The sequence below is a fragment of the Poecilia reticulata genome, chromosome 10, assembly GCF_904066995.2.
Source record: "Poecilia reticulata chromosome 10, P_reticulata-male-v2, whole genome shotgun sequence".
Lineage (NCBI taxonomy): Eukaryota > Metazoa > Chordata > Actinopteri > Cyprinodontiformes > Poeciliidae > Poecilia > Poecilia reticulata.
Window position 1 is genome coordinate 33,402,054 of NC_088839.1, and position 23,670 is coordinate 33,425,723.

Below are 23,670 nucleotides of genomic sequence, written 5' to 3' on the forward strand. Positions count from 1 at the left end.
TTTAGACCAGGTTTAAGACCAGGTTTAAGACCAGGTTAAACCAGGTTTTAGACCAGGTTTAAGACCAGGTTAAACCAGGTTTTAGACCAGGTTTAAGACCAGGTTAAACCAGGTTTTAGACCAGGTTAAACCAGGTTTAAGATCAGGTTTAAGACCAGGTTAAACCAGGTTTTAGACCAGGTTTAAGACCAGGTTAAACCAGGTTTAAGACCAGGTTTAAGACCAGGTTAAACCAGGTTTTAGACCAGGTTAAACCAGGTTTAAGATCAGGTTTAAGACCAGGTTAAACCAGGTTTTAGACCAGGTTTAAGACCAGGTTTAAGACCAGGTTTAAGACCAGGTTAAACCAGGTTTAGACCAGGTTTAAGACCAGGTTAGACCAGGTTTAAGACCAGGTTAAACCAGGTTTAAGATCAGGTTTAAGACCAGGTTAGACCAGGTTAAACCAGGTTTAAGACCAGGTTAAACCAGGTTTAAGACCAGGTTAAACCAGGTTTAAGACCAGGTTAAACCAGGTTTAAGACCAGGTCTATGAGCTCAAACGTTGCTCAGCCATAAATAAACTTGACTGATTATTTTACTCTAATAAAACCTGATTTCTGTATCCAGATGTCCACGGGGACAAAGTCCTTCGTCTGTGAAGAAATATCCTGAACTGTTATTACATGGTTACAAACAGAGGCGCTGAGACCAGCTGCACGGTGGTGGCAGCATCATGCTGTGGGCCTGTTTTGTTGCAGGAGGAACTGCTGGACTTCATAAATAGATGTCATCATGAAAGTAGAACATTATGTGGAAACACTGAAGCAACATCTAAAGACATTAGCAGGAAGTAAGAGCGACAAACCTGACCCGGTTCTACTGGACCCGTCAGAACTCCTGACCCGGTTCTGTCAGGAGGAATGGAGCAGAAGTCCAGAAAACTGGACTGAGCTTGCTGAGTCAGGCGACGCTGCCAAACGCTGAGATGTGAATCTCACAGATTGTTTCCTGCATTTCTTCACTGGGTAAACTTCTGGTTTCAACTCTATATTTATAACGAATTAATATTCACAGAATTAGCTGATCAAAAGTGTTTCTGTTCATTTTTCTGAGATTTCAGTCAGATATGAACTGGGCAATAAACAAATGAAAATCATATTCTCATTTTAACATTAAACAATAATTTAAGGTCAGTTTTAAACATCTTTCCATTGACTTTGTATTTTATCTTGTTTCATGTTCTATGACCCGGTGCCGCTATAAGCTCCCTGTTCAGCTAAATCTGATACCTGGTCACTTTCACGTCTGATTTATCTCAACAGGAAGCGGTGCGCAGATTCGCGCCTCTTATTGTGAAAGAGACCGGAAGCTGCAGCAGTTGAATATTGCCGGTAACTTTCTTCCTCCGGTCAGAGCGGAGCTTCTCCTGCCAGAGCTCCCAGTCCGACCCAGCCCGACTCCGGGCTGCACTGGCGGATTGACCGAACCTCTGAGCCGAACCGGACCAGAACCAGGAACCGGACTACAGAGCAGACCGGATCAGAGGTGAGAAAGTTAGAACCAGTTTACTGAGGCTGGGAGGGAGGCGGCGGACCGAACCGGTTCTGGTTCTGAACACATGGGGGCAGAACCAAAGCAGGTTCCAGGTTCAGTCAGAACCAGAACCAGAACCAGAACCAGAGCAGGTTTTTACCCAGACCCTGACAGGTCAGGAGCTTGTTGGGCTGAACGGTCTGCTGAGGTCACCTGGACAGGTGAGGGCGTGGTCTCGGGTTCTGAAGGAGTTCAGTTCTTCCTCTTCTCTGGAGGAAGAGGAAGATGATGAAGAGTCGACAGGTGAACTCTGGGTTCAGGCCCTGCAGGTGTTCAAATCAAACAGCAGCAGTCTGTGTCACAGCGGCTCTGGAGGAGCCTCTGACTGAAGACACGCTGATGCAGACGGCGGTCAGAGGTTCTATGAAGTGTTTTGACTTTATCCTTCTAGGCATCGTCACCTGCAGAGGTCCAGTCAGAACCAAACAGAACCAGCCGTCTTCATCAGGTTCTGGTTCTGCTCTCAGCCGACTGATGAGCATCTGCAGCATCTCGTCTGGTCCAGTTCTGTTGGTTTTCACTCTGTGGGTTTTTACTCCAGAATCTGTTGAGGTTCTGATGAGGTTCTGATGAGGTTCTGATGAGGTTCTGTTGAGGTTCTGATGAGCTCCGTCTCTGCTGAACAGAACCTTCCAGGTCCTCCATTTGGGTCAGTCTGTGGTTCTGATCCAGAATCTGGGATCTATTTGTTGGACCAGTTCTGGAAGCTTCAGGTCCAACTTAACTGCTGAAAAGACCGGGTCAGAACCAGAACCTGGAGAACCAGAACCTGAAGCAGAATCAGAACCTCCAGACTGTTTCTGATCGGCCAATCAGATCAGCAGAACCGCCGCTGCCGATCACATGACCCAACTGGAGGCTGATGGAGGAACCGGACCCAGCAGCTCCAGAACCAGAGGAACCCGTCTGCAGCCCCAGTCCTCCCAGTGTGTGTCTCCAGTCGTCGGGAACAATCGGCTCTCTGTCTCGGTGGAACAGCGTCTCCGTTGTTCTCCGTCCTCAGAGCCTCGCTGGAAGCCACAACCAGCCCAGTACTCCCAGTACTCCCGGTACTCCCAGTACTCCCGGTACTCCCGGTACTCCCGGTACTCCCGGTACTCCCAGTACTCCCAGTACTCCCGGTACTCCCAGTACTCCCGGTACTCACAGTACTCCCGGTACTCCCAGTACTCCCAGTACTCACAGTACTCCCAGTACTCCCGGTACTCCCAGTACTCCCGGTACTCCCGGTACTCCCGGTACTCCCAGTACTCCCGGTACTCCCAGTACTCCCGGTACTCCCAGTACTCCCGGTACTCACAGTACTCCCAGTACTCCCGGTACTCCCAGTACTCCCGGTACTCACAGTACTCCCAGTACTCCCGGTACTCCCAGTACTCCCAGTACTCCCGGTACTCCCGGTACTCCCGGTACTCCCAGTACTCCCGGTACTCACAGTACTCCCGGTACTCCCAGTACTCCCGGTACTCACAGTACTCCCAGTACTCCCGGTACTCCCAGTACTCCCGGTACTCCCAGTACTCCCGGTACTCCCAGTACTCCCGGTACTCCCGGTACTCCCGGTACTCCCAGTACTCCCAGTACTCCCGGTACTCCCGGTACTCCCAGTACTCCCAGTACTCCCAGTACTCCCGGTACTCCCGGTACTCCCGGTACTCCCAGTACTCCCGGTACTCCCAGTACTCCCGGTACTCCCGGTACTCCCGGTACATACCCGGAGCCCCACACCTGGACACCTCTAAGAGGGCGGGGTCAGAGAAACACCTGGAGGTCAGGAGGTTCTGAACCAGTTCTGTAGACAGGCTAGTTGTGGATCCAGAAGGTTCTGTTGTACCGGGTCAGAGGCATCAGAACCGGACCAGCCGGCTCGGATCAGGTCTGAACTTTGTCCTGGGAACTCAGACGGTGATAGCGCTGCGGTTCTGATCCAATCGGGGGTTGCCTGCGAGGAGGATGTCCTGACCCGGCCTGGACGCTGCTGCAGATTTACGGATCCCAGAGAAGCAGCGGGGGCTGGAATGACGGGAATGCTGCTCCTGAAGCGGGCCGGGTCGGACCAGGCCGGGTTCGTCTCTCAGAACCGACTGGACCTTTTGTGGAGAAGTATTCACACCCTGACCGCCTCCGCCCATCCCAGAGGATGAACTTTGACCCTCTTATAGACGGTTTTCCAGCCTGTTGAAGGTCAGGCTGCAGCATCTTAACGGGATCTCAGTCTGGACTTTGACTAGGCCACTGAACTACCTTCATATGTAGAGCTGCTGGTGTTTTGGATCTGCTACAGGGATCCATTGGTTCTGGAAAGTCGTCCTGGTTTTGGTTCTACAGCCAACCAGGGAGGAAAAACACTAATCTGTGTCAGGCTGCAGGCTGTTATGGGGTCAAAGGTCATAAGCCCAGATCACACTGCACGATTTATTTTTTTTCCCCTGATCTCAGAACGTTCGACGTTCTGAGATCGTCTCCTGCGATAACCGATGATCCTGTGTGGCGTCGCGGCTCCGGTCACGTTCAGCAGGTCGGGTCGTCGTGGCCTGTGGGGTTTTTCCCGAGTGGGAGGGAGAACGTGACAGGTAGCCAATCAGGAAGCGCGGAGGGGAATCCCAAACATGGCGCGGCAGAGAGTCCGGTGGACATCGGAGATGATGTGTGGAAACAGCATGAATTCAGCATTTCATCACCAGAAATGAGGAGGAACTGGAGGGAAGCTGGAGCCGCAGCTGGTGAACTTTCATCACTAACGTGACATAAAGGTTATAAAGATGTTCATCCAATCAGGCCGAGAGACACATGACCTGCAGGTGTGACCAGTAAAACATTGATTAAAACTCATTTTAAAATACTGGTTTTAAAATGAGTTTACTGGACTAGTAGCCATTATTTTGTGACCATTGTTCTCATTGTAACTGTAAACATTAAAATGGCGAATACTAATTAACTGATGACGCTTAAAGAAACGACAAAACAGAAAATCTAAACACATAAATGGCGACGTTGGAAACAAACTCACCTCCATATGAGCGCAGCAAACAGCCGCTGCTCCTCCTTCACCCAAAGCCTTTTCTGTTTGTTGCATCTTTTATCGCTTAAATAAACTCAAACTGTCGCCGTTTCTTCTGCGTCATAAACCGTGTTTGTTTACTCCAAGTTCCCGTGATACAGGAGTTTACAGGTTTTCTGTCTGAAATCTGAATGTCGGCGAGAGAAATCGGTTCATGTGGTGTGTTGTGTGGTGTTCCAGAAAAGAACAAACCTCTAGATTTAAGATTGTTACACATTTTTGGGTATGATTATGCTCCTATGTGTTGGAGGCTGTTTGGTTGTAAATGTGAAGATAAAAGCAATATAACAAATCGCCATTGGTGGCGCTGTTGCTGTGCACAATGAGATGTGAGCTGAACATGTAACAAAGAGGAAGATGAAGTTCCCCGTTCCTGAATAAACGTTGCCATGTGCTATCTCCAGTTATCTGCTTGAATATTATTTTTATTTGACCTAGTGTGTCATACACAACATGTTGCTCCTGCCGTGTGGATGGACACTCGGCCCGGTCCGACCCGGTCCGACCCGGTACTCCTACGGTTTTTTGTCTGCTAGTGTCTCTCAGGTTTTGAAAACCAGCCGACTGGGCTTCAGTCTGTGTTGGACCAGTGTTGTTTTGGCAGCCGTTTACAATCCACCCTCAGCCGATAACGCATGTGATGTCATCAGCTCTGTGGTTGCTAGGATACAACACTCTGATGCAACATCTGGTGATTTTAATCTGCTTCAGTCTCTTCAGCGCCGCCAACGTTTCACCAGTTTGTCAGCTGCTCCACCAGAGAAAACCAAACTTTATGCTAAAGTCAAGGATGCTAACGTCTCCAAACCAAAACCTCCTCTGGGGCCACGATGGGTTCATCTCTGCTCTGAATACGAGTCTCTGGTGGTGGAGAGACGACCTGCTGGGAAGATGCTGTTAGGACAGGGTGACCGGAGCAGAAGAGGCCGTCCAGGCTGGTTTGAAGCAACTGATCGGATCGGATCGCTCTCTGCCAGCCTCATGGAGACGACATCAGAGCTGTCATTTGAGCGACTAACAATATAAACTGTGTGGAGGATCAGATTGAACTTTGGCCCTTTGTCTGTATTTGGAGTTTCAGTCCATCAATCTGAACTTCGGACCTCGGTTCTGATCCGATCCATCCCGTCTTCCAGTTACGTTTGGATCTGGAAGTTGGATGGGAGTGGCGTATCCTCCTGCTGTGTTTCCTCGTTCTTTATCTGCGGCTCTCACCATCTTCCTGCCTCACTTCTTGAGTATTCTCACCGACATGGCACTCCAGCTGCTCTTGGGTTCGACCCACAGTCTGGACTGGGTCAGAACCTGGCGGTAAAAGTTGTGTGTTTGGGCCTGAAGCGGCGCTGACTCAGCCCGTCCTGTGAGTGTCTGACTAACCAGAAGAGAAGCTGCTGCAGACTTCCTCTGCTCCTCTTTTAGACCACAACTTCCTGTCCGCTGCCAGGGTTCTGATCCAGTTCTGCCAGGCCAGACGGGTCAGATGTGGGGCTCTGAGCCTGGGTTGGGTTCTCGCTGGGCTAGAACCCAACCCAGTCTAGAATACCTAGCTAGAATACCGCTACCATTAGCTGATCCAGCACAGCAGTGAATGATCCGCATGCTGAAACCCGCTTCCTGTTCATCACCTGTGCTGCTGAGTTCCTGAGAAGCCAGGAAAGGTCCGGGTTCTGGCTGACCTGAATCTGTGTTCTGGCCCGGTTCTGGCTGGTCTGGGATCGGAGCAGCTGCTGCGGTCTGGATGAGGGAAAGGTTGAGAGGAGGAAATGCCAGTGACTCACTTCCTGCTGGGCTTTGTCTTCTCGCTGGACGCTGCAAACCGCGCTCTGCGGATATTTTTGTTCTCATTGTTCTCAGGATCTTTTCTGCTGCTGCTGCTCTCGGGTCCTCTGACCCAGAAGGTTCTGATGCAGGAGAAGGTCGGACCAGGAGCAGATTCTACAGTTTTGGACCGAGACGTTTCGCCTTTACGGACTCGGACCTGCAGCGAGACCTGGTTCTGACTAAAACTGAGTGATCGCTGTGCTAGATTAGCTATCGCTACTATTAGCTGATCCAGCACAGCACTGGTGATTAGCTCATTTAAACACCTGATTATCTGTCAGTTGGTGTTTATGTCGCTTTTATTTTTACTGAACTGTAACTGAATTCTGCAGCACATCTACATGTTGTCACAAGCGAGCTAGCATGATCTACTTCCCTCACCTTGTTATCTTTTTGTTTTGTATCGGGAGTAAAAAGATTTAACGTGTCGTAATGACAACTGAACAGCTAAAACCGATGCTAGACATCATTAGCCAACAGCTGTTTGCCTTCAGCAGGAAGCTGGGCGGGATCTACTGCGTGACGCCACACTTTTCAGATCTCTGCTCGCATAAATTATTTTCTGCTTAACCTCGAGCAGAGGTTCTGCTAGGTTCTGCCAGGCTCGTGTGGAAATAGGCGGTTCTGACACTCTCCATCCATCTTCTGTACCCAGGAGGTTCTGCTGCCTGTTGCAGGGCAACACAGAGACAGACAACCACTCACACCTAGAGAGACCAATTAACCTGACAGTCATGTTTTTGGAAAACCCAGAGAGAACCCACCATGCCCAGGGAGAACATGCAGAAAGACCCGGGCCGGGAATCGAACCCAGAGCCTTCTTACTGCAAGGCAACAGTGCTACCAACTGCGCCACTGTGCAGCCCTGGGTCTGAAACTCAACCATTTACTGAATAAATGAGCTGAACCTAAGAGATATTTACAGTTTTTAAATCAGATATTTGTAGACTTTAATCAGTTCTTCAGGTTCTGCATCAGTTTACCGTATTTTCTGCACTATAAGGCGCCTAAAAACCTTCAATTTCCTCAAAAGCCGACAGGTCGCCTTATTCATGGACCAATATTGAGCCACTACAGGTCCAGCTGCTACGGTAAGCAGCCGCCGACTTAATTTTCCCCGTAGAAGAAGAAGTGCGCGGTGCATGCTGGGATAGTTGTCAGAGCGCTGGTTTGTTAATAAAGTTTGATAATATATTTAAAGCCTGGGGGGGACGGAGGGGCGGCGGCAGCGTGTGGCTTGGTCTGTGTTACCCAGAATGCAGTTGGGCACAATATCACAACACCGTGAGTGAAACAATCACTGGGGCTGACTAGTATATAAAGTACTGGGCACCACTGCTTTACTAATGTAGATGTGCAATAATAGAGTATGTAACAAATTGTGCAACTGAAGCGTCTGTTCTTTGCGCCTTATAGTGCGGAAAATACGGTAATGTTTTTCTATCCGTGCGTCTTTCCAGAGTTTCTCTGATTATTCATGGAGCTTCTTCAGGAATTTGGACTGTGGACGCGGACATTAGCTTTAGCTGCTACATGTTAGCATCCAGATGCTATCAAGACCCAGTTCTTTTAATGATTACCTTCAGAAACGTAAAGCTTTAGCCTCTGATAGGCCTTTTCCAGCATCCAATCAGATCATTTGACGTTCAACCGAGAGAATCCGCTTCCATCCAGCTGTTAGCTGTGCATAAGATTTACGGTCGTACCAGAAACATACGAACACAAAGGTTCCATCTCAGGACGACTATAGAAAGAAAACAAATGACAAAATCTATGAAATTAATTCAATTTAATGGTTAGATAAGTTCTACAGAACAAAGTGATGGAAGGTTCTGCCTCAGCCCGGTCCGATCCGGCCTGTCTGTCTCTGAGCAATCGCATCCTAACACACACACACACACACACACACACACTCTCACCGGATGCAGGGAGTGCCTCTGAGGAAGTAGCTCTGAGCTGCAGGGCGTCGCTAACAAAGGAAGAGCTGTGCCTGTGTTGGTTCTGGTTCTGGTGAGGAACTGGGCCGCTCCTGGACGGTGCTGGAGCTGGAATGTCCTGAGGTCATGTCACTTCCTGTTGGGTGGGTTCATCCCTGCTCCTGCTCCACAGAGGTCAAAGGTCGGCTGGAAGAAAATCTGAAAAGTGTGGCGTGTCTTTAAAATGAAGTCTCTTTACTCTGAATGAAATTCACTGTAACAAAATGACTTGAGGATCCTCTAAACCAGAACCTAGGCCCAGATGTTCTGGTTCTGGTCTGAGATATTCCTGTTGGTTCTGGTTCCCAGGGTAATGGGTCGGTTCTGTCTCCCTCAGATGAGCAGCTGCCGTCCAGCCCGGTTGTAGGTCCGTGATGGCCGCAGAGCTTCTTGCTGGTGGAGGAGATGAAGCCCGGTCCAGACTCCATGCTGGTCACCATGGCAACGCTGGACGGAAGCTCAGCGGTTGAAACCTTCCTGGCGTCCATCCACCTGGACAGGTGAGGCCGCCGCCATATAGCAGTCTGGTGACCCTCAGACACCATGTGACCTTCAGTGTGACTCCCTGCAGGTACCTGGACACCTTCCACCGAGCCGGCCTGCTATTGGCCAGAGACTGCGCCCACCTGGACCATGACGCTCTGGTCAGTCTGGGCGTAGCCGCCACGGGACACAGGAAGAGGATCCTGCGCCTGGTCGGTCTCATCCAGCGGAGGGAGGCCCAGCGAGCCAATCAGAGCGCAGCTCTCCCATGTGACCCATCGCAGGGAGGAAGCATCGCCACGTCGCACAGCCGAGCGCTCGCACCAGGAAGCGCAGCCAGCCTGGACCGCAGGAACGGTCCGGCCATGAAACCCGTCCCCAAACCCAGAACCGTCTTCAACCGCCGCAGGACGGCACCGGTCCAGTTCAGCACTGCACCGGACCCGGCGGCGCCAGTGGACCGGAGGCTTTCCCAGGAATCCATCTGCTTCACCGTGCTGGAGGGTCTGACCTCACAGGCCACGCCCACAGACGACCGCAGACCCAACCCGGTGGGCAGAACCCGGCACAGCCGCAGTCTCTCTCTGTCCGATGCAGCCGGGTCGGTACCGCCCGTCCCTCCGAGGTTGAGCCGCGGCTCCGCCGCCCCCCTGACTCCGCCCCCCTCCTCTGCAGAGAGGCGACCACTAGCGTCTCTTCCGGGCCGACCAGGAAGTTTGGACGGTACCAGACTCTCTGGGTCGTCAGGTTCTCCCAGAGGGGGCAGCATGGAGATGGTCTCCAACGAGATCTACTGGGGCACCAATCCCAGCTCTGCTGCCCCCAGTGGAGGGAGGAGTTACTGCAGCCAACATGCAGCTCCGCCGACACCGCCCAGAAATCCGGACCGGAACCAGAACTTGGACAGGAACAGGTGGGTCTCCAGGATCCATGCTTGCTACATAAGGGTGTTTGTGAGGTCAGACATTGATGTTGGACGTGGTTGACCTCAGAATATTTGACCAAATGCTTAAACTTCAAAACAAAAACATTCATGGAGGCAAAGAAAAGTTTATAACTGTAGTAACAACAGCGATTATTTGGGTTTTCAGCGGCAGCACTCTGAGCAACAACTCCTCAGGATCCGCCAGAGGTGAGTCCGGGTTCTGATGGTTCTGAAGCTTTTGGATCACAGCAGAACCAGAACTTGACCCAGTCCAATCCTTGTCTCCTGATTTCCAGCCTCCACAGACGACCCAGAGGAGATCAGTCCGTACTGCGAGGCCGTTTTCCAGAACCGGAGGTCGCCGACTGCGTCCGAGGTGAGACGCCAAGCCCCGCCCCCGTCCCGCCCCGCCCGCTGCCTCACCGCGTGCTGACCGACCGGTTTGTTCTGCAGAGCGACCGGACCCGATCCAATGGCACAGAAACCCGGACAGAGGAGGGGAGAGCCGCTGAGGATCATGGGTAAAGCTGAACAAACCAGAACCAGGAACAGGTTCTGCTGGACCACCAGAACTGGGAATGTTTGGGATTTAGCTCCTTTCTGTCAGTCAGAGTTGGGTCATCTGCAGGGATTCCTAATCCAGGTCCAGCTTACCAGAACCTTCTCAGAACCACAGCGGTGCCGAACACACATCCCTAAAGTTCTCCAGTCTTTCCTCCAGGTCCATTTATCAGATCCGGTTCTGACCCAGAGAGAAGCTGGGTTTATGGTTCTGAATACTGATCCGGGTCAGAACCAGATCACCAAACTCTGTTTCCACCTGCAGGAGCCACAAGTTCTCCTGGACGCAGCGGCTGTCGCAGGCGTTTCTCTCCGGAGACGCTCCGGGTTACAGCACCGTGGGCGAAGCTCCGCCCCCTCTTCGCTGCTCCGCCTTCCCCCCCGAGGCGGACGACGACCTCACCATCTCGCCCTACGCCAGCTACGCCTCCCTGACCGAGAGAGCCCCGCCCATCATCAGCGGCTGCCTGGACAAGCTGTCGCCACAGGGGTGCGTTTGATTTATACAAAGGGACAACTGGGAGGTGCTTCATGCATAACGTGTCCAGATTTGATTGGCGCACGTTGCGGCCATCTTGAATGTTTCATTGGCAGCGTTGTTGCTGAAAATGTGCTCTATAAATAAAACCACCTTACAAAGCTTGTGTTCGTCTCCATGCCAACCCAGAGGGGCGTTTGATTCCCATGCCTGCTCAAACTGGGCTTTGTTTTTCTCACCTGGCTTCACAGGTTTCTGTGTGTGTGTTCAGGGGTCGGAGGTCATCGGTGGGTGTTGTGCTGCGTTTCCTCCTCTTTGCTCCTCCCTGTGTCTCCTCCTGCCTGTGGAGCTGCCTCTCCTCTTCCTCCTCTTCCTCCTCTGCTCGGTGTGTCTGTCCTCTTCACGCTGTGAGGCGGGGCGGGGCGGGGCGCGCTGCGTTTCAATCAGAACCACAGGACGTGTCGGGTTTGGGTCGGCCCGTTAATCCAGATGTTTCTTTGTTTCAGGAATTATGTTTTCCAGAAACGTTTTGTGAAGTTTGACGGGAAAAACCTGATGTACTTCGGCAGCGAGAAGGTAGGAATCCCTGTCCGGTTCAGGTCAACATCGCCGGGTCAGACCGGGTCATTTTGAGTCGGTCTGACCCAAAGGACGAACACAGAACCATTCCAGAAAATAAAAGATAACAAATAAATCAACAGACAAAAAGAAGAGCCGTTTGGTTCAGGAAATCTCCTGACATCAGCTCTCCATCTGCTTCAGGTGTTTGACCTCTGACCTCTGTGTTCTTTCAGGATGTCTACCCTAAAGGAGTGATCCCATTGGCTGCCATCCAGATGGCCCGCCCAGCCAAAGACAACAAGTTTGAGATCGTGACGAGTCATCGGATCTTCGTGTTTCGGACCGATAACGAAGGTGAGACTCACAGACAGGAAGTTAATAATTCTGCTTCCTGCTGAAGGTCAGTTTACAGCCACAGGTTTTTATACACCTGGTCATAACTGATCTAAATCTATCCATGTTTCCATCACCGCTCAGGCAACTTTTAAAAGTTAACTCATGTTTCCGCCTGCTGGTTACATCCGCATGATGTCATCCGATGCTACTACTTCCTGTAAGCACAGGTTGCTAGCTAGCGTAGGTCAGAGTCCACGGTGGCTCCTCTATTAAGACCCACCAGCAGATGGCAGCGTTTGCTTCGTCAAATGAAGTGATGTCACACTTCCAGGAACTTTGTAGCTGACAGCCACTTTGGTAGGTATCCATAACTGTCCTGAGAGTTGCTATGGCAACAGGAAATAAGCCACATTCTGTGTCTTACGGGTCCATCCCGAAGCAGCCATTTTGTTTATTTCTCTTCATTGGTCAAGCGCGTCAGGTATTTTCTTTTTGTTGGTCTGGAGGCCATGATTCAGGTACGCTCTGCGTTTGCCTACCAAGATGGCGGATCAGAGTGGCGTGGATCACTTCCGCTTCGTGGGAACTATATGTATATCTATATGTATATACATATAGATATCCATAGATATATATCCATCTATGGATATATATAAAATTTATATGGTCAAAAACCAGATGAAACGAGTTTTTTTCAAAGTTTTTCCACTTTCAGATACGGTGGTGGCAGCATGATGCTGTGGGGCTGCGTTACACAGTGAATGTTTTAGAAGAACTGTCCAAATGAATCATAAGAACCAAACTCAGACCGACTTCCTGCCCGTTTTCAACCTGAATCTAAAACTGAACCGTTTGGGGGCGGAGTTTAAAAACCAAGAGCTCAGTTCCTTCCTGTTTCTGCTGTTGCCATGGTGATGACTGCTTCCTGCTGTGCCGTGGCAGCGCTTAGGCGGCGTTGGGTGGCCACCCTGCAGGAACACGTTCGGGACCACCAGGTGTTTGGGCGGCGCCGCTTTGGACCCGGATCCCACTGCCAGAAACACGGCGCCCTGGAGCTCAAAGGAACCAAGTCCAGAGTGTACGCCGCCATCAACACCGACCAGATCTGGCTCCACAAGAGCGAGCAGGTGAGCCGCCCCGCCAGCAGGTGAGGAAGGGGTCAAAGGTGACAGGAATTAATGCAGTCGTGTTCTGGTCCTCTCTCTATCCGCAGTGCTTCAGGAACGGGATCGGCATCACCGTCATCGAGGCCCGCGGGGCGACGATCCGGGACGGGAAACACCGGAGCTTCGACCTCATCACGCCGTATAAAACCTTCAGGTAGGCCCCGCCCATCCAGGTGGGCCCCAGGTGAGGTTCTGGTGACCCGGCTCACATCAGACCCTTCCTCTCTCTCTCTCTCCAGCTTCACGGCCGAGTCGGACCGGGACAAGCGGGACTGGATGGAGGCGCTGCAAGAAGCCATCGCCGAGACGCTGTCGGACTACGAGGTCGCCGAGAAGATCTGGTCCAACCGGTCCAACCGGACCTGCGCCGACTGCAAGGCCCAGAACCCGGACTGGGCCTCCATCAACCTGTGTGTGGTCATCTGTAAGAACTGTGCAGGTAGGCCCAGGAGAGCAACGTCTGGGTCAGAACCGCTCTGACGGCCAGTAGGTCCAGAGGATCCGGCGGTTACTACTCCTGTTTTAGGGTCAAAGGTCACGTTATGGAAAAACATGGAAGTCTTTGCCAAGTCCTTGTGAAGACAGAATGACGTACTGTGTGTGTGTGTGTGTGTGTGTGTGTGTGTGTGTGTGTGTGCGCAGGGCAGCATAGAGGTCTGGGGACGATGGTCTCTAAGGTTCAGAGTCTGAAACTCGACACCAGCGTCTGGAGCAACGAGATCGTTCAGGTCAGCCTCCATCATCCGTCCAGGTGGGGTTGCAGGTTCTGGTCCGTTGGAGGAAGTTCTGACCGTGTGTGTGTGTGTCAGCTGTTCATCATGCTGGGGAATGACCGGGCCAATGACTTCTGGGCGGCGCGCCTCCCTGCATCCGAGGAGCTGGACTGTGACGCATCGCCTGAGCAGCGGCGGGATTTCATCAGCCAGAAGTACCGAGAGGGCCGGTTCCGCCTGGCCCACCCGGCGTTCAGCGGCCAGGAGGAGCTGCTCAAGGTCAGACTGGAGGGGTTTCCCTGTCACACCTGCAGGGAGGCTGCTTCATTATCAGACTGATGAGCTTCAACATGTTTCTGGTTTGTGACCCGCTCAGCTGGCAGCTGTTTGTCCCGCGGCAGTGAACGCCTCGTTCTCCGTGTGTCCCGCAGGTCCTCTGCTCCGCCGTCTCTGAGCAGACGCTCCTGAAAACCGTCACTCAGATTTTCTCGGAGGCGGAGGCGGCCCGGCTCGCCGGTGACCCGGACGACCTCCAGCAGCAGCGGCAGCAGCTGAGCCCTGCAGGTGAGGCGCTTCCTGGTGCCATGAGGTCAGTCAGAGCAGAACCGTTTGCTACAATCAAGAGGAAACTTCAATTAAAACTGATAAATGAAGTTCAGTAGTCCAGCGGGAGTTACAAACAGTTCCCAATGTTTACTGAAGGTTACAGACAGTTACTATCGGTTCCTGATGGTAACTAGCGGTTACCAAGTTGCCAGAGGTTTTAGACTTGCTGCCGGGACGCGGCGGCAGCGCTAGCTGCTCAGTAGATGTGGTTACGGGTTCCACCTCCTGGTTTAGCCAGTCTGACCGTTGGATGCGATCCTCCTGAAGCACTTGGTCAGCTTAGGAGATCACCAACCCGCTGAGTGTAGGGCGCCCCCTAGCTGCAGCAGGGAGCGTCACACCATTGAGAGGCTGCGTGGCTCTGGTCCAGTCAGGGACCGGACGATGGAACAGGAAGTGACTGAACCGCCGTCTGGCTCTGGTTGCAGATCCCAGCGTTTACGATGAGATCATGCAGCCCGTCCTTCACTCCGGCTTCCTCTACAAGGCGTCTTCGCTCGGCAGGGGGACGCTGTCCAGGAAAACCCGGGAAGGTTGGACAACTCCTAAAGAACGAACCGCCAAGCGACCAGACTGGTCCGGACCACATTCTGCTGCGGCAACAAACCCAATCTGTTCTCCTTTCAGACTTTCAGAAGTTCTGGTGCTCCGTGGACCGGTCCCTGGTTCTGTACGAGTCGGACCACTCGGCCGACCCGTGCCTGCAGATCGACATGAAGGACATTGTGTGTCTGGGAGTCGGCCGACCCGATTCCGCCAGCAACAACAACGGCTTCATCGACAGGTCGGTGCTCAGCTCCACGCCGCCCCCTCCAGGGCTCCGTCTGAACACAACGGTTCTGCTCGGTCCATCCTGCAGGTTCCGCTACACCTTTGAGCTGTACGTGGCGTCGGAGAAGCTGTTCCTCTTCGGGTTAGAGACGGCCGACGAACTGCACAGCTGGACCAAAGCCATCGGACAGGTCCGATCCGCCTCACGTCTTGGTTTTGGTTCCGTTCGGATTCACAGAAACCTGAACAAACGTGTCTGATCAGATCCTCTAAGTCTGTGAGAAAAACGAGGAGAATAAGTTGATTCTGTTCTGCTGTGGTGTGGCAGGCCGCCACGCCGCTCAGCTGTCACTGCCTTCTGACCCGGGAGTTTGACCGGGTCGGGCTGCTGCGGTACCGGGCCATGTTGGACCCGCAGCAGTGGAAAGAGGCCTACTTCGTCCTGCAGAAGTCCAACCTGTTCGTCTGTCCCCGGACCGACGGCGCGGCCGAAGACATCATCAACCTGAACCGGCTGCAGGAACTGAGTCAGTGTCCCGTTCTGGGTCCTGGTCCGGGTTCTGGTTCTGGTGGTTTCAGTGGGACTGTCTGTGTTTGTGTTGAAGGTATCACCTCCGAGAGTGAGAATCAGGAGAAGAAAGACATCCTAGTTCTGGTGGAGAAGGGAAGGTGAGACAAGGAGCGACCCGGCTCCACTGCGTCTTTCTGGTTCTGTTCAGGTTCTGCTCCGGTTCATCTCCAGTTCTGTTCTGGTCAGGACTCTCCACCTGCAGGGTGTGGGTCGCTCCGACTTCTCGCTGTGGCTCTCGGACATCCGGCGGGCGGCAGGCGGAAACGGGAACGCACTGCGGGAGCAGCAGATGAGCCGCAACGACATTCCCATCATCGTGGACAGCTGCATCGCCTTCATCACGCAGTACGGTGAGCAGAACCGCTCCGGACCCGGCCGCCTACAGAACCTCTCGACTCACGGTTCTGGTTCCCTGCAGGTCTGGGCCACGAAGGGATCTACAGGAAGAACGGAGCCAAATCCAGAATCCGGCTGCTGATGGACGAGTTCCGGAAAGACGCGCGGAACGTCAAGCTGCGGATCGGCGACCACTTCATCGAAGACGTGACGGACGTTCTGAAGAGGTTCTTCAGAGAGATCGATGACCCGATCTTCATGGCCGAGCTGCACCCGCAGTGGCAGGAGGCAGCCAGTGAGTCCGCCTCTCCTCTAGGGGGCGCCGATTGTAAACTTAAACATTAACAGCCATAATCTGGGTTATGATTACGCCTCTAAACAAACACGGGGTTCCATTCTCATGTTATTTATTCTTTTATAAACTTCAGTTTCAATATAAATATTTAACTAGCAAGCTAACTAAATATTTAATTAGGATGCTATATATTTAGCCTGATAACTTTTTATTTTCCAAACTAAACATTTAATTTTTCACTAAATATTTAGTTCCAGACTGTTTAGACTTTAGCCAAATATTGGTTTCAACACGACGAGGCATTTAAATATCGTTAGTAACGTCTTTTAAGCTTTACTTTCCGTAACCAATCACCACTTTTGATTTGTTGTTGATCATCGCAGGCGCTACATGTAACCTGGACTTTAGACTCACTTTTACATGCTTCCGCTCCAGCTTAGTGCTGCTGATGTGAAACATATAGAAACGTGACGGCCGTCTTCAGTTGCAACTGGGGGAAGTCAGAGTTTCCACTGGAAAATCACATTTTGGAGGGCGTTCCAGTTAATTCTTCCAAATTTTTTCCAAAGTACGATTTGAAAACAGCTAATAAACTTGCCAAATATTTAGCAAACTAGCCTGCTGAATAAATATTTATCTGTATAATTTGCAAACAAGTTGCCAATTAAATGTTTAGATCCGAGTTAAATATTTAGCTTGCTAACTAGCTAAGTATGAAGCTAGCTTGCTAGAGGATTCTGGTTTGGGTTCAGCTTTAATGAAGTTGTTACCATGGAAACAGAACCAGAGCCTGACTGCTTGGAGCAGTGAACCCTGATCGACGATCTTGTTTCCCGTTCAGAACTTCCTCAGAAGCGTTCCCGGTTGGACCACTACAAGGAGATCATCCGGAGCCTTCCTCGGGTCAACCGGACCACTCTGGCCGCGCTCATCAGCCATCTTTACAGGTCAGGGTCTTCATCAGCAGCAGCTTTGGCGGCGGGGAGCAGTTGCCGGTTCTGACCCGTCTCCTCTTCATCAGGGTCCAGAAGTGCGCCGACCTGAACCAGATGTGCACCAAGAACCTGTCGCTGCTGTTCGCTCCCAGCTTGTTCCAGACTGACGGGAAGGGCGAGCACGAGGTGAAGATCGTGGAGGATCTGATCGACAACTACCTGGACGTGTTTGAGGTGGATCGACCCGCAGGAGAGCCTGAAGAGAACCCGGTGGTTCTGATGGAGGTTCTGATTTAGGAGAACCTGCTGACCTGTGGTTCTGTTTCAGATCGACGAGGATCATCAGACTCAGATTGAACTGGAAATCAGCCTCATCACCAGCTGGAAGGACACCCAGGTCAGCTCACACACACACACACACACACACACACACACACACACACACACACCTGGGGGTTTCCTCACAGCGTTCAAGGTTTTGTCCGCCTATGAGAATAAAGTCAAAATATTAGAGTAAAGATGCAGAAAAATTCAGAGGAAAAAGTTTAAATGGGAAAAGGTGCAGCAGTCATCAGGCCCTGAGGAGAGCCGCTCTCAGTCGCTGCTGGTGATTTGATGCTGATGTGTTAAAGATGAAGCTGTAAAACATGGATGTCCAACAAGATGGCCGCCCTGGCCGTGCTGACATCACAGGGTCACATTGGTGGAAAAAAAAATCCAGATTTTCCAAATATTAAATCTTGGAAAACCAAACATTCGCTGTCTTGATGTGTGGGTTCTGCTGGGTCGGTTCTGATCCGGTTCTGTCCGTAGCTCTCTCAGGCGGGCGACCTCATCATCGAAGTCTACCTGGAGATGAAGATCCCCGACTGCTGCGTCACTCTGAAGGTAGCTCCAGCCCTCCGCACTCTTCAGCACTCCCAGATATGACGGTGTGACCTTTGACCCTGCAGGTGTCGCCCACCATGTGTGCGGAGGAGCTGACCAATCAGGTTCTCTACATGAGGAACGTCCCGGCCGGAGAGAGGGACGTCTGGATGACCTTCGAGGCCATCGAGGACGGCCAGCTGGGTGAGAGCCTGGTTCTACTGGTTCTGACCCACTTCAACCGGGTCTGACCCAGTTCTGATTGGTTCTTTACTTACCAAGAATGCAAGGTGTTGATTTTGGAGTTGATCTATGCTGCCGTTTTCTTAAAAACCAGAGTTTTCTCTGTATCCAGAGGTTTCACCGGATCTTCACATCAGTCGGTTTTTGACAAAAGCGATTAGGAAAAAATATCACCTTTCATTCCAAAACACATTTTAGGCAAATAATAATAATAATAATTATCATTTTAGCAAAAAAAATGACAGACCATTATTTTAGGAAGGTGACGATATACAAAATAAATGTTAAAAAATCATTAAATTTGAACATTATGTTGTGTCCACTGTATTAAATACTGACTGAATAAAGACATTAAACAGTTTTTATGAAACATAACTGGAACCTAAAAGGTCGATGAATAGATAAAAGATGAAAAGAATGCAGCATGTCAGCAGATGTTCTTACAGTACAGTGTGTGGTTTCTCTTCAGGGAATATTAATCTTTTCTCACCGCGGCCCTCCGGATCCGTTACTGCCGCCATGTCTCCGCCCATCGTTATAATTTCCCTCCGTTTTTCTGCCGTCACATTCCCGCCTTCGCAGTCCTTCAGTAGTTTATGAGCCAGAAGCTGCAGCTCGGCTCAATTCACGTCAAACTTCAGGAGTTTGTTGAGTTTATATTCCTGAACGGAACCGCATAAGAGTATTTATCATCCCACACCGGACTCTGTTTGGACAGTTTCTCTTCCCTAGTCCACCTCGCTGCAGCAAACGGAAAGGGGCGGGACGGACCGCTGTCATGGCCGCTCTCGCCTATTGTCGCTGACGAGATTTAGGGCGGCCATCTTGGAGCGGGCGGCCATCTTGGAGCGGTCCACCACTCCACTCAGCGTTACGTGTTTAGCAGCACAATGACGTATCAGCGCATTTAATCGATCATAACAGCTTTTTTGTTACTGGAAACCATATTCAGACATCTATCAAAGCTACATTTATAAACAATTGTATTATTTAAGTATGTTTTTAATACATAGTTCAGCATAAATATGCTTAGTGGCTATAACAATAGAATAGGAATGTAATATTCTGATATTGATGAATGATGAGCAGATTACAAAGCACACAGCCGTTCATCATTTATTTAATGAATTATTTAGTAATATCAATACATATTTATATTACTATACAAACACAAATAATGATTAATACTGAATAATATATATTGGATACATGTTTATATGTATGGATGTATATATATATATATATATATCTATGTTTTCCAGCTGATGAGTTCTATCTTCAGAGATTCAGCAGCTGAGATTGAGTCCAAACTCCGATGTGAGATTCATCAGTGAATCCGTCTCTCTTCATAGATTCTCCCTCTTCTTCCTCACATCGTGTCTTTAGGAAACCTTCAAAACAAAGACGGAAGATTTGGGATGTTTCTTACTAGTGAAAGAATTACATATAAATAATAGTCTTTACCACCTGTGTAAACTTTGCTGGTGAATGTTATAACACATAATATAAGTTTTATAATATGTGTTATATTGTTTCATTTCTAATATAGACTCTTGTGTCAGATAATCTAAGTCAATGTTAGAGAATAATTAATTATTTTAGATTTACAGAATCTCAGTTATCCTTCATAGCGGCTGAACCCGTATTACACCAACACTGTAGCTAATATTAGCTGGTATCTCGCTGGTGGACATAAATACAGTAAAGTAATATTATAATCACAATATATACACAATAATATGTCCATCTTACTTGTGAAATGTTGTCTGTGGAGCCTCACATCAATAATCCATCGATCAGAACAACAATATCCCTCAGTGCTGAGGCATCTTCTGCTGTTTGGTTGAGCAAAGAAGGAGGGACGACCTCTCCAAGATGGCCGCCGCGGGGTCTACTCTTATATTATGTCTATGGCTGCAGCGAGGTCCTTCTCCCCTAGTCTGGGATATCTCCGCCATCTTTGTTTCTCTCAACCATAGGTCTGAACGGCTCCGCTTCATGATGACAAGCAACGCCCCCTGCTGGATGGAGGCCAAACTACAATAAAACATTATCTAAGGGACGTCATTAGCTAAGCGACAGGACCTAGTTTTAATCTAATGAAGCCGGTTCTTCTCGTCCTCCAGAGCGTCCACTGCATCCCAAGGAGAAGGTTCTGGAACAGGCGCTGCAATGGTGCAAGATGGCTGACCCAAGCTCCGCCCACCTGCTGGTGAAGAGGGTTCCTATAGGAGAAGGCCTGAACATCCTGACCTGTAGGTGGCGCACCTGGATCTTCCTGTCTGTCTGTTACCAGCTCACCCCCCCCCCTCCTCCCAGCGTACAGGTGTGACGTCATGAAGGTGGGGCTGCTGCGCTGCAGGGAGGAGCCTCCCAAGCTGCTGCAGGGGAACCGCTTCCAGGAGAGAACCTTCCAGATCCGGGACCACAAGCTGCTGCTGCTCAAGGACCGGAGGGTAGGCAGAACCTCCAGGCCCGGTTCTGACCCGGTTCGGCCCGGTTCTGACCCGCTCTGTGTCTCCCTGCAGAGCATCAAGCCAGAGAAGGAGTGGCCCCTGAAGACCATGAGGATCTACATCGGGATCCGCCGCAAGCTGAAGGCTCCCAGCAGGTACCAGAACCAGGACCTAGAACAGGACCAGAACCAGAACCTAGAACAGAACCAGAACCAGAACTAGGAACAGAACCAGAACCAGGACCAGAACCAGAACCTAGAACAGAACCAGAACCTGGAACAGAACCAGAACCAGAACCTAGAACAGAACCAGGACCAGAACCTAGAACAGAACCAGAACCTGGAACAGAACCAGAACCAGAACCTAGAACAGAACCAGAACCAGGACCAGAACCTAGAACAGAACCAGAACCAGGACCAGAACCAGAACCTAGAACAGAACCAGAACCTGGAACAGAACCAGAACCTGGAACAGAACCAGAACCAGAACCTAGAACAGAACCAGAACCTGGAACAGGACCAGAACCTAGAACAGAACCAGAACCTGGAACAGAACCAGGAACAGGACCAGAACCAGGAACAGAACCAGAACCTAGAACAGGACCAGAACCTAGAACAGAACCAGAACCAGGACCAGAACCTAGAACAGAACCAGGAACAGAACCAGAACCAGAACAGGAACAGAACCTGAATCTGAAACGGTCCAGTTTGGTTCTGTTCTGATGAATCAGAACCAAACTGGGTCCAGAACCGATTCTAATACTCCCTGAGTAATGACCTCATTGCGGTCAGAACCAGTGATCTGGATCATTGGTTCCACTGGAGGAACTGGACCTGGTTCTGCTGCAGCAGACGCTGAGCCGGGATCAGACCTGGTCTGGGCTCAGGTTCTGGCCCGGTTCCGGTACTGACCCGGTAACAGCAAGCTGCAGCAGAGCGTCTCCATGGTAACGTGTGTCTCTGCAGATGGGGCTTCACAGTGATGTCAGACAAGCACCAGCTGTAAGTATCACCAGAACCAGCCTTCCCCGGTCCAGTCCTGACCCGGTTCTGTTCTGACCCGGTTTATCCCTCTCTCTAGCTTCCTGTGCTGCAGCAGTGAGGCCGAGCTGTGGGACTGGGTCACCAGCTTCCTCCGGGCTCAGGTTAGTCTACAGAATCAGAACCAGAACTGGCACCGGAGCGGCTCACCCCGGGTTCTGCTCCTCTTCCAGAACGATGATCCGGGCCCGCCGGTTCTGCGGCGCCACTCCTCCTCCGACATCTCCAAGCAGAAGTTTGGCACCATGCCGCTGGTTCCGATCCGAGGAGACGAGAGCAACAGTGGCATGCTGTCAGCCAATCAGACACTGGTGAGAGGCCGGGTCAGAACCGGGACCAGGTCAGAACTGGACCGAGACACCGAGTCAGGACTGAGATTCTGTTTCCTCTTCTTTCCCTGCAGAGGAAGCTTCACGACCGAAGGACCCTGTCCATGTACTTCGTGAGTTTTCAGTCCTTCACTGGTTAAACCGGTTTAAACCGGTTCTAACTGGTTCTAACTGGTTTAAACTGGTTCTTCATTGGTTAAAACTGGTTAAGACCAGTTTAAACTGGTCTGAGTCGGTTCTAGAGGAAAAAACATGAAGCATCAGAGCAGAACTGGAACTGATCCATTAATTCAGAAACTTTCAGTTTTATTAAAACCGGTTTAAACTCAGTTTTCTTAGACTTTTAGTGCTTTTTTATATGTCCCCAAAATTTTTAGAAATTCAGTTTAAAAAGAATTTTATTTTTTAAATAAGTCAAAATTTAAAAAGTTGATATTTTGGAAAAACATCTGTGTAATTTCGAAATATAGGATTTTATTGTTACAGAAATCGTCACTTTTAGCATTTTTCAGTTTTTAAGCAGAAATACAAAAAAGTTTTTATATAACTTTAATCTTTAAAATTTTAAACTGAAGCTAATTTTAACAGTTGATATTTTTGAAACAAAAAATGTTTTATTATTTTCTAGAATTTAAAACAGTTATAACATTTAAAGATTTTTGAATTCAGAACAAAGCCCATCAGAACCATTTTAGGATTTCAGTTTGCAGAACTGCCAGAGGGTTCGGTACCGTTAACCTGGGTCGGGTTTGGTTCTGTCTGTGTCCAGCCCATGAAGATCCAGCAGGACTCGTTCGAGGAGCGGGCCGAGTCTCCGGACCTTCCGGAACCGCTTTATGAGGAGGTGGGGGACTTTGGCCTGCAGGTGCTGAAGTCTCTGGAGACCAGCTTCCGGTCCAGCCGCGCCGCAGAGACCCAGGAGGTTCCGGACCGGCAGACCCGGCTGGTTCTGTCAGAGAGCGGACATCTGGACCACGTGGCCGCCCCCAGGGCGGTCCTCTCCGTCGGCGGCTCCCTGGAGACGCTGGAGCGGAGCGGCAGCAGCAGCGGGGCGGACTGCAGTTCCCCCGGCCCGCCAGCAGAGGTCAGCGCAGGCTGCAGTTCCCCCGGCCCGCCAGCAGAGGTCAGCGCAGGCTGCAGTTCCCCCGGCCCGCCAGCAGAGGGCGGCAATCGGCCCGGAGTCTGCACGGCGTCCCAGGAGCTGCTGCTGCAAGAGCTGTCATCCGCCTTCATTAGGAGGAGCGAAGAAGAGGAGAAGCTGTATGACGTCTGAGGAAGGTCAGAACCTTCAGAGGAGCCGGAGCCATCAGAACCACCTGGTCTGTTTCTGCTCAAACGGACCCTCCAGAACCAGGCTGGCAGAATGACGTCATCATCATGTGACAGGACGATGGGGACAAATATCAGCTGTTTGACTGTTATGGGTTCTGTTTGGACTTTTTGGATCGTGTGGGTTCTGGTAGAACTGCTGGACGGCTCCATGTTGTTGCAGGTGTTGATCAGCAGGGGGGGCTGCAGTTTATAACCTTTAATAAAAACAGCAGAAACGTCTGTTTGTTTGGGCT

The 23,670-nt window shown here is 50.8% G+C and overlaps 1 protein-coding gene and 1 long non-coding RNA gene across 3 annotated transcripts; one reads left to right on the forward strand and one right to left on the reverse strand.

Annotated features, from left to right (window-relative positions):
- The first annotated feature begins 1,383 nt into the window (after nucleotides 1–1,383).
- On the forward strand, nucleotides 1,384–23,656 carry arap3 (ArfGAP with RhoGAP domain, ankyrin repeat and PH domain 3). 2 transcript variants are annotated; one of them, XM_008420967.3, is made up of 36 exons: nucleotides 1,384–1,527; nucleotides 8,771–8,933; nucleotides 9,005–9,829; nucleotides 10,008–10,048; nucleotides 10,138–10,217; nucleotides 10,295–10,362; nucleotides 10,668–10,892; nucleotides 11,152–11,265; nucleotides 11,387–11,456; nucleotides 11,675–11,795; nucleotides 12,720–12,904; nucleotides 12,991–13,097; nucleotides 13,183–13,382; nucleotides 13,586–13,671; nucleotides 13,753–13,935; nucleotides 14,088–14,220; nucleotides 14,691–14,795; nucleotides 14,890–15,046; nucleotides 15,122–15,224; nucleotides 15,362–15,560; nucleotides 15,639–15,702; nucleotides 15,791–15,954; nucleotides 16,023–16,235; nucleotides 17,077–17,182; nucleotides 17,257–17,404; nucleotides 17,499–17,567; nucleotides 17,984–18,058; nucleotides 18,124–18,241; nucleotides 20,407–20,535; nucleotides 20,600–20,736; nucleotides 20,809–20,891; nucleotides 21,702–21,737; nucleotides 21,817–21,880; nucleotides 21,950–22,087; nucleotides 22,180–22,218; nucleotides 22,875–23,656. In XM_008420967.3, the coding sequence occupies exons 2-36, from the start codon at nucleotides 8,839–8,841 to the stop codon at nucleotides 23,376–23,378; spliced, it is 5,184 nt and encodes a 1,727-aa protein (XP_008419189.1). In that variant the 5' UTR covers nucleotides 1,384–1,527; nucleotides 8,771–8,838; the 3' UTR covers nucleotides 23,379–23,656. The 2 variants fall into 2 exon arrangements, with proteins under 2 accessions (XP_008419189.1, XP_081468101.1); XM_081611975.1 differs by lacking the exon at nucleotides 11,152–11,265 and having other exon boundaries at nucleotides 1,385–1,527.
- Nucleotides 18,559–20,412, reverse strand: LOC145553215 (uncharacterized). The gene is made up of 2 exons (XR_014089504.1): nucleotides 20,033–20,412; nucleotides 18,559–19,671 (listed from the first exon to the last, which is right to left on the reverse strand). It is a non-coding gene; the product is annotated as an uncharacterized LOC145553215 (long non-coding RNA).
- Nucleotides 23,657–23,670: the final 14 nt, after the last annotated feature.

What these genes read in the sequence shown, in the direction of transcription:
- arap3 (XM_008420967.3), top strand. Translation starts at nt 8,839, where the DNA reads ATGAAGCCCGGTCCAGACTCCATGCTGGTCACCATGGCAACGCTGGAC. An exon ending in GGACCAAAGCCATCGGACAG is followed by an intron (nt 15,225 to 15,361) that starts GTCCGATCCGCC and finishes GTGGTGTGGCAG; the next exon opens with GCCGCCACGCCGCTCAGCTG. An exon ending in CGCCTTCATCACGCAGTACG is followed by an intron (nt 15,955 to 16,022) that starts GTGAGCAGAACC and finishes GGTTCCCTGCAG; the next exon opens with GTCTGGGCCACGAAGGGATC.